The sequence below is a fragment of the Penaeus japonicus genome, unplaced genomic scaffold, assembly GCF_977035675.1.
Source record: "Penaeus japonicus unplaced genomic scaffold, GWHDUDI00000001_assembly GWHDUDI00000021, whole genome shotgun sequence".
Lineage (NCBI taxonomy): Eukaryota > Metazoa > Arthropoda > Malacostraca > Decapoda > Penaeidae > Penaeus > Penaeus japonicus.
The window spans coordinates 11,995,934-12,005,933 of NW_028234423.1; the positions used below are offsets into that span (position 1 = coordinate 11,995,934).

Consider the following 10,000-nt stretch of genomic DNA (forward strand, 5'->3'; position numbering starts at 1 on the left):
TGCCTCCAGATATGAACGTGTAAGGGTTCTTTGTTTATCCATATTAAATTGGTTACTAAATTAATAGCTTGAATATTCATCACAACTAACAATATCAAACACTGATTTTTAGCCAATTGCAATCACAGCCAGCAATGTGTGCATGTGCCACATCACAGATACCTTGTGGACAGATCAGGTGAAACAGACTATAGCTATTTCATGGTGATCTCAGCTCAGGAATTTTTCAGGTGCAATCATATTTTTGCTCTGTAGAATTTATAAATTTATACACTTTAGGTGTAATGTGATAGCAGTGATACATGATAGAAGCCAGTTTCTAACTCATCCTTGTCAACAGGGTGTAAATAGCTTTTATTATTGAACTGGTATAAACAAGTGAGTGAATCCACACATAGATGGATGGGTGTAGAATATTGTAAAGTGGATCTTTAACCCATTGCTGACAGAGCTGTTTTGGTGCCAAATTGTTTAAATGCCTGGATATTTCAAATGCATCAGCCTAATGCTTGCCAGCTAGAAGGAAAGCCATGACAAATGGCCTTGTCCCCGGTGGCTGGTCCTGCCATCACTCAACGCTGGGTGACAAGATATCACGTCAATGGGTTAATGCAAAGTTCCAGGACAAGAAGATTCTGTTAAATACTGTATGTTGTTAAAGACTACCAGCTGATGATACAACAAATATATTCATGAACTTAAGCGCAGAACAAAAAGAAGTATTAATTTTAGAATTTTATTAATTTACACAGAAAAACACTCAGACAGACAGACACAAAGTGGAAGGCCTTATTTCAAGAGTAGAAATCTTTGAGAGTTTGGAGATTGATTTCCAAAGAGAACACTATTATTACCCAAGGCAGAGAAATACCCAGGTTGTCATGTTTTTAGATCACAAGGACTATGGAAGCATTGCAAAAAACATGGAATAGGTAAATGAAAAAAAAGATGGGACACAAACTTTTGTAGGCTCTGCAGGGTTTGTATTGAAGAAAGAAAATCCAGTGATATGAAGAATGGTTTGATTTGGATATATTGTTACAGAACTGCTTTACTTTATGTATTAGTATATTAACCCATCCCCGACGGGGGAATTCTAGCCTTGAATGTCCAAATGCCGGGGCGTTCGAATTATTAGGCCTAAATCAATTGAATGGCTGGCACAATACTGTGCCGCCCGGCCACTGGGCTTTTGAATGCGCGGTACACATGCTGTACCACCCGTCCTGTGTGGGTTAACCCATTCACGACGGGGGCATTCCAGCCTTGCATGTCACAATGCCGGGGCTCTCAAACGCATAGGCCTGAATCAGTTAAATAAACGACGCCGTATGGCGTCCCCAGCGAACGGGCCTTGAATGCGCGGTACCATACTGTACCACCCGTCCAGAGAGGGTTAATGATATTAAAATTAGATATTAATCCATTGCGTACGGGTGTCATAATATACGTGACGCAGGAGCTTTGGCCTGACGACGGGCATCTTGGCGCACATGACGGTCAGGGATTTTTTTATTACTGTTATTTTATTGTGCTATGAGTAATGAGTGAGTGATGATAACAATGGGAGTCATAATTAGTGTAATAGCTGTAATATTATCCAAAACCTAGATGGCACCACTTTCTTCTAGCACCAGCTAGAGAGAGCGCCTTGAATGCGCGGTACCATACTGTACCACCCGTCCAGAGAGGGTTAATGATATTAAAATTAGATATTAATCCATTGCGTACGGGTGTCATAATATACGTGACGCAGGAGCTTTGGCCTGACGACGGGCATCTTGGCGCACATGACGGTCAGGGATTTTTTTATTACTGTTATTTTATTGTGCTATGAGTAATGAGTGAGTGATGATAACAATGGGAGTCATAATTAGTGTAATAGCTGTAATATTATGAGAGTATATCTATGACGTGCACGAGATCACCTAGATGGCACCACTTTCTTCTAGCACCAGCTAGAGAGAGCGCCTTGAATGCGCGGTACCATACTGTACCACCCGTCCAGAGAGGGTTAATGATATTAAAATTAGATATTAATCCATTGCGTACGGGTGTCATAATATCTCCCGTTCCTACCACCCCCAGCCCATCCCGCGTCCCCCTCTTCACTTACTACCATGTTTCTTAATATAACGTGACGCTTGCGCCGCAGGGAGGGAGCTTTTGCCTGACGACGGGGCATCCGGCACATTCTTGTCGCACCATGCCGGTCAGGGATTTTTTTTATTTACTGTATTTTATTGTGCTATGAGTAAATGAAAGTGAAGTGATGTTAACAATGGGAAGACATAATTAGAGTAATTAATTGCTGTTAATTTAACAAAAAAACCTAGATGGCACCACTTTCTTCTAGCACCAGCTAGAGAGAGCGCCTTGAATGGCACCCATCCATGGTCTCCAGCAAGCACTATTTTTATAGAGTGATGGCACACTGCAAGTTCCTGACCTCTAAGGTACTGCAGATGAAGGATGTTCATACAAGAAGAGAAGAGGAAGGCAATTCAAACCATAGCCTTTTACAGTTATAAGCACAGGTTTTCTTTGTCTTCCCTCCCTCTTCATGTTATCGTCATTGTGGATGGTTATATGGTATATATTCCTTCATGGCAGTACACAAATATGAAAAAATAAAGTTGTTTTTTGTCCTTCCATAAAAAGCAATACTTCTGTCACACAGAGTATAAAGAAAATAATGAACTGATATGGACCCTCTACTGCAATTTTGTCAACTGCAGTATTGATAGAACCTGTCATATCACATATATAATGCACTAAAATTAAAATATAAAAATGGCTCTAGTTTTACAATGAGTGACCAAAAGAGTGTGAAAAGTCAAGGTATGTTGCATGAAGCTGCCTTGCTCTGAAAAAAAAAAACACCAAAAAAACAGGAGACTGGGCAAGCAAATCTATCCCCGTCCACAATGGGTTAAAGATGGAGTTGTATGATATTTGAATTGAAATGACATTTGTTTGATTGTCCTGTTGAGAAGAAAGGAGTAAACATTGTGTGCTTCTGAACATTTTGTCTGATGGATGATTATTGATATTTATGCCAGAGCCTTTCTGTAGTTCCAAAGTTAAATAGAATGATACAGATAAGATATGGATTTAAATTTTTGTTGCATTTAACAAATATATCTGAAATTATAGTATTTTCACGCCTAATTTTCTGGAAGATTTTTATACTTATCATAAATGGAAAAGAGAAAAGGCAATAGGATTATGATATCCAAGTATAGATTTAAAAATGGGATCAAATATGAGCTTCAACCATGTTCGCATGCTAGCAAGGGTAAAACAAATTAAAATGCAATAAATCCATCAGTGGGACTTTTTTCTTCTCTTTTTTAACCAAGTTGAATAGTATATCTTTAAAAAATTGATAATGAATAATTACTAATTTATTGAATGAATTCACAAAGAGCATTGAGGCCAGACATCAGTATTACTTAACTGTCCATTATGATTAATCAAGGAAATTCCTGGAGGTGATAGCAAAGCAGTGGTTTGTCTGCAGCTGGGAGGTTGGGAGAAGGGCAAGGGAGGAGTCTTATTATGACATAGTTTTGCAGTGGTTCTGGGGAAATCAGATTATCATGAAAGCGAGATATTTATTATTAAGCCAATAGATGTTCAGATGATTTTAAATACTGTGCACACCAACCTGGATAAGGGCAGGGTTTTCATTAAAATGTTCTTTTTTTCTCTCTCTCTTGATGACAAGTTTTCATTATCATCAGTTTTATGATCTTTCAAATTTTCCCAACATTCATTCTATCTCTCTCTCTCTCTCTCTCTCTCTCTCTCTCTCTCTCTCTCTCTCTCTCTCTCTCTCTCTCTCTCTCTCTCCTCTCTCTCTCTCTCTCTCTCTCTCTCTCTCTCTCTCTCTCTCTCTCTCTCTCTCTCTCTCTCTCTCTCTCTCTCTCTCTCTCTCTCTCTCTCTCTCTCTCTCTCTCTCTCTCTCTCTCTCTCTCTCTCTCTCTCTCTCTCTCTCATCTTTCATCTGTCATCTCTCATATTATTGTTATTGCTCTTTCTGTTATTATTTAATAGGATAATTATTATTTAACAATATTTGGTTATTATCATTAGTATTATCATTAATATTATATTAGTGTTTGATAGCACTTGCTATTTCAATATCATAATTATTACTATTTTGATGTCATTATTGTTCATTTTGTTATGGATATCTTCTTTATCATTTGTCACACTATTATTATTTCTGATATTGTTGATGCTATTATTGTTAATATTACCAACTTCATTATTATTATCATTGATGATGATGACAATACTGTTATTGGTGCTACTATTATTTATGGTTATTATTATGGTTATTATTTTTATGATAGATCATTATTAATAATTACATTTCTGTTATATCTATTGATTAATTATATGTTATTGAGTCAGTGTGATTATCTTTTGATATTATTAAACTGGTTAAGTTACCTTTCATTAACAATGATAAAGACTCCATCCACATTTCATCTGATGCCCATAAATTAATGGCTGTGATGTAAGATAACATTCTTACATCCTGGTCCATAATTCCTTGATTCCCAATCTTGTTGCTCACACAACACCTCATACTAACCATGGGACATTACCCCCTTTGCCACAAGATCTTCCCACAACCAGCAAAGGAATATGACATCCCAGAGAGCAGAGTCAGCAACAACATAGCTCCTTCTCAAGGAATCCTAACATGTACTGAATGGCCTCTTCTGTGGTTTGACTCAGGATAGAACTGCAGAGACCAGAATTGGCTTTGCTGACCTTTTGGGGAAAGAGGTTATCGTGGTATGGCTTAATTCTCCACCCAGTTGGCAGTCCATGTAAGGTAGGACTCCTGGAGGAGGAGCTTTGGTGGCATTAACCCTACCCTCTGGGATGTCCTATTCCTTTGGCGGTTTAAGAAGGTCTCTTTGTAGTTGCCAGTTCTGAGGTGTTGTGTGATGGATAAGGTCAGTAGTAAAATAGTTTTGGAACAGGAAGGGTGTCATATCATGTATGTGAAGTTGGCATCATGTGATGCTGGATGATCATCTTTGTCTTTTTTATTATTATTATTATTATTATCATTATTATTATTACCATGTTATCATGATTTTTAAAGTTTGATGAATAGAATTGTTTATTAGCATTGTATTGATTTTGATAGTGCACTGTTATTAATATTACAGCTTATATCCTCATTACAATCATAATCAAACATTTTTCTTTAGTATATTACTCTTGCATGTAATTTCTTTAGGGTTACATAATAGTGTGGGTAAATTTATTTAATTGATACTCATAAATTTGAAGTTTCCTTCATATCCAATTTCTTTTTGTGTTTAACCACAATATTAAAGTAAATCTAGGGATGAAGATTCTAACATTATTACTAAATATTTCAACCTAATTGCTAACAATTTGCTTGTGTCAGATTGTGGAATGTACAGCTATAGATTAGATTTGTCTTGCAGAATTTTCAGTTTTCTAATATCTCATGTAAGAAAAAATTACTCTTGGGATATTTAATATTTATCATACACATCAATATTCCAGGGCATGGTAGCAAATGAGACTCTTGGCTACTACATGGCTCGCATTTATCAGTACCTCCTGAAGATTGGTATTAATCCAAAGAAGCTAAGATTCCGTCAGCATCTAAGCAACGAAATGGCACATTATGCCTGTGATTGTTGGGATGCAGAGTGCCTTACATCATATGGCTGGATTGAGTGTGTGGGCTGTGCAGACAGGAGTGCTTATGATCTTGGCCAACATACTAAAGCATCAGGTGTGTATGGATGGTCTTCATATTTCATTAACAGCAATTTTGTAATTTTTTAATATCCTGAAGAATTTTAGGCCACTTATTAACCCAATGATAGCAGGTATGTTACCAGGGTGGGTAGCCCATTCTTTCTTGAAAGAGCAGCCAAGAATGGCCCCTAGCCAGAAGTATCATTGTTGTAAACCTCGTATTTGGAAGACAGTCGTCCTGAAAGTGTAATACGTTATTTGAGGGTTTATATTTATTATACTTATTATGTTGTAATAGACGGATGCTTTAACATATATTTTGATATTTTCTGATCATGTGGATTAGACTGTGTAAAGGACCCACTGTGTTTTTTGTTTATGTATGACAGAGATGAATTTTTTTGTAACCATTTTAACAGTTCTTTCCTGTTTGATAAAAACTAGTTTTATATTCTTTGGTAGTATAGATATATTTATTGATAGTGAAAGTGGAAGAAAGTTTTCACTTTAAAATGCATTGCTTTATTTCCTCTCAACTGCATGCATTTTGTGTTAGACTGTCATTTTTTTAAAATTCTTAGTTGGCATTTTGAATTTCTGTTCCTTTTACAGTTTCCTTTTCTTTTTCTTATTTTTTTCTTGGCTCAGTTTTAGTTACGTGTATCATTGTATATTTTTGATGTGGTAGACTTATAGCTAAGGTGGTTAAACATTTTCTTGTGTCTACAGGTGTGAGGTTAAGCGTTGAGAGACCCTTGAAGGAGCCTCGCATTGTGGATACAGTGGTAGCCTTGCCAGACAAGGGAGCCATTGGAAAGACATTCAAGAAGGATGCCAAGGCAGTCCAGGAAGCTCTTGTTTCACTTTCAAATGAAGAGGCTGAAAAGATGGACAAAGCTCTCAGTGAAGCAGGGTATGAATTGTAATTCTGTATCAGCATATATCTATAAGCATGTTTTCAGCTAGGTTTAAATTCTTGGTTTTCAGAGTAAAAACATTTGAGATTCAACTATAGTTAGATATGATGATGGTAATTTCAAAGTCCAAATGTTTTTCTAAAAGACCCTTCTATCATTCTTGTAATATGGCTCCCCCTATGTACAGGGAATACGAACTGAATGGCTTCAAGTTGACAAGAGCAATGGTGCCTAACTTTAAACGAGAGCAGAAGAAGGTCCATGTGGAAGAATATATTCCAAGTGTCATTGAGCCTTCCTTTGGTGTAGGCCGAGTCTTCTATAGCCTTCTGGAACATTCATTCAGGTATGTTGTCTTTGGTGCTATTGTCTTTAGCCTAGTAATAAGGAGGGTGCTTTGCCATAGTCTCTACCAAGCACTATCTTCAAGGAGTGATGGCACACAGCAAGATGCTGACCTCTGGCTATAAGTACAGGCAATGCAGGAAGTGCAGGTAAAATGAGAAGAGGAAGTTGATCCAGACCATGTGCATTATCTGCAATTAGCTCTGTGCTAGTATGGATGTTTTGCAATGTGGCACTTGCAGTCATAATGATAGATTTTCTTCCTCTTCCCAATCTATTCATTTATTTTCATTAGGGATGTTTATTTCTCTTGTATTTGTTTTTGGAAGTACACAACATAATTTTTTTTTTATGACACTGAGTATAAATGATATGGAACCTATACTACAATTCTAGTTTACCAAACACTGTCAGATGGCACATATAAGTCACACAAGATTGTAAAGCACAAAAAAATGACAAACACACGTATGGCCTAGCATTGTAATGGGTCAATGGAAGAGAACACAAGAAGTTGTGATATGTTGGGTGAAGCTCCCTCTCTCTAAAATTAAACTCTTGTTGGGTGTCACAAAGATGCTGCTCGTGCACATTCTGGTGACCAGTCAAGCAAATCTATCCCTGTCTGCAATGGGCTAAGAGAAGTTCAAATTTTTTAAAGCTCATGTTTATGATAATAAAAAGTTATTGGTCTATAAGAATTTGTAGAATTTTATACTATTTAAAAAGATCTTCATAAAAGAGAGTAACTTGTGCTGTTATGGCATTTTTTGATGGGTAATAATAATGTGATGTGTTATATATTATGTAATGTATATTTCCAGAGTAAGAGAAGATGATGACAAGAAGACCTATTTTTCACTACCAGCTATTGTTGCACCTGTTAAAGTATCTGTGCTGCCTCTCTCAAATAAGTCTGAGTTTATTCCCTTCACTGTCCAGCTCGGTGAGTTTACTGGTACATTAGATTAAAGTAAAATAAATTAAGCCTTTACCTTTTACCTTTTACTTTTCAGTAGCCAGTATCCTCTTTCCTTTTTTTTTTTTAATTCTTGTTCTAAAAAGTTCATGCTTATTATCTGATGTTGAAATAAGAAATTTTCTGATTTTTAGGTTAGCCAAAAAAAAAAAGATTTTTAGCATATTTAGATTTGTTTTGTTTATGTCAACAGCAAATGCCCTCACTGAACTGAATATCTCCTCAAGAATTGATGATTCGACTGGATCCATTGGTCGTCGATATGCTCGAACAGATGAGATTGCTATTCCCTTTGGAGTCACCATTGACTTTGATACTTGTAATAACACACCACACACAGTAACACTGCGGGAGAGAGACAGCACTGAGCAAGTCCGCATACCAGTAAGTGTTAAGCTCCTTATTAAATAGTACCATTTAATGTATATATATGATTTCTATATTTGTTTTTATGTTTTCATCTGTATATGAATGAACTGAAATGTAGTCAACAAAATATGTGGTGCACAATGTATAACAGTTTTCATTATAAAAAGTGGTATCTAGCAGCTATTGAAGTTTCTAATTGAAGATACTTATTTTATAATTATTTTCTTGTCTTATTGTATAAAATGTCAAAAAAATTGTAAGACAAAGTGAATGCTGTATTCATTTTAGATGGAGGACAAAGATATCTTGGAAGTTCAGTATTGTATACTTTGTATTAATCTGAGATTTGATAAGCATTCTATTTTATTGTGCATCAGTGGTGCGGCGAAAAGTGTTTAACGCTGTGTCAATGTGTATGTTGATGTGGCATCAGCATCTGCTTACAGTCATGAAGTATTTTGGCTATGATGGCACTACCTTCAAAGTCACAAGGTTCTAAAGTCAGCTTAAACCCTTGTTTTGTGACCAATTACGGAAAAATCCAACTTACGGTAGTCTGGGCTGGAGGGCGGAGAAAATACTTTTTCCATCCCTCTAATTTTTAGCCAATGCAGTCAGCTTCATATAACGACTGGTTTGACTGCTAATTCAGTCATTATGCACACCATCGCCATATAGTAACTAATTTATCTAAATTGATTTTATAATTATAAAGCCTATATGATAATTTTTTGATGAGACGACAATGGCATAGCAAACAAATGAATGTCAGTCTGACTGCCAAAAAAGGAATAGGAAATCAACAAGAGACATATTATATTTATCTAAAACACACTACCAAAAACAAATGTATTTTCTTCTCTATTGTTAACGATGGATGACATAATATTCATATCATGTGTTGCATGGTCCTCATGCTGGATGACATACACATGCCATCATAGCTTTTTGTTGGGCCTTCCCATCAGGTGACAAAGTGTCATCATGGCATTTTCTTGGCTCTTCACACCGAGTGACAGGACCATGATGCAGAGATGGTTTTGTGTCATAATGTGGCTCATGTTAGAGCTTACCATTGTCTCCACATACAAAAACCACCAAAAGCAAGTTTACAACTTGTGAATACACCTTTGCTAGATGGCCATGCATGGCCAAATTGGCCGAAGTCATTAATGGGTTAATGACTTCCCAATATATCAGTTAGAAAAAATTAAGAATTACAATGTTGTATTCTATTTTAAAAAGTGAATTCATAATTTACTAACACTATATGATTATTATTATTATTATTTATTTATTTATTCCTAAACACTATTTCTGTAACTTGCCCCCCCTCCCCCACCTCTCTCCTCCCTATCCTCCCTCCCTCTCAGAAGGTAAGGAATGCATGATTCAGAATTTCCTTATTTTTCCAAAATATATTCTCATGTTCTTGATGCTTATGAACCATTCAACAGATTGAGGAAGTGGCACCAACAGTGAGACTCCTTGCAGATGGCAAAATGGAATGGAAAGCAGTTACTGACAAATGGCCCAAATTTGTTGCACAAGAAACAACTAAATGAAATAATAATCTTATCAAAGGAGATTTTAAGTATACATTTTTTCCCCATTAGTGATTTGATAA

The 10,000-nt window shown here is 36.3% G+C and overlaps 1 protein-coding gene across 2 annotated transcripts in view; it reads left to right on the plus strand.

Annotated features, from left to right (window-relative positions):
* Positions 1-10,000, plus strand: part of GlyRS (glycine--tRNA ligase) — a 24,337-nt gene that overhangs the window by 14,043 nt on the left and 294 nt on the right. For both annotated transcript variants that reach the window (XM_043000925.2, XM_043000927.2), the window contains 6 exons: positions 5,563-5,797; positions 6,493-6,676; positions 6,868-7,026; positions 7,850-7,971; positions 8,198-8,388; positions 9,831-10,000. The exon at positions 9,831-10,000 is cut by the window's right edge and continues 294 nt beyond it. In XM_043000925.2, the coding sequence (XP_042856859.1) occupies positions 5,563-5,797; positions 6,493-6,676; positions 6,868-7,026; positions 7,850-7,971; positions 8,198-8,388; positions 9,831-9,938 (999 nt within the window). In that variant the 3' untranslated portion in view covers positions 9,939-10,000. The remainder of the gene's footprint in view (positions 1-5,562; positions 5,798-6,492; positions 6,677-6,867; positions 7,027-7,849; positions 7,972-8,197; positions 8,389-9,830) is intronic.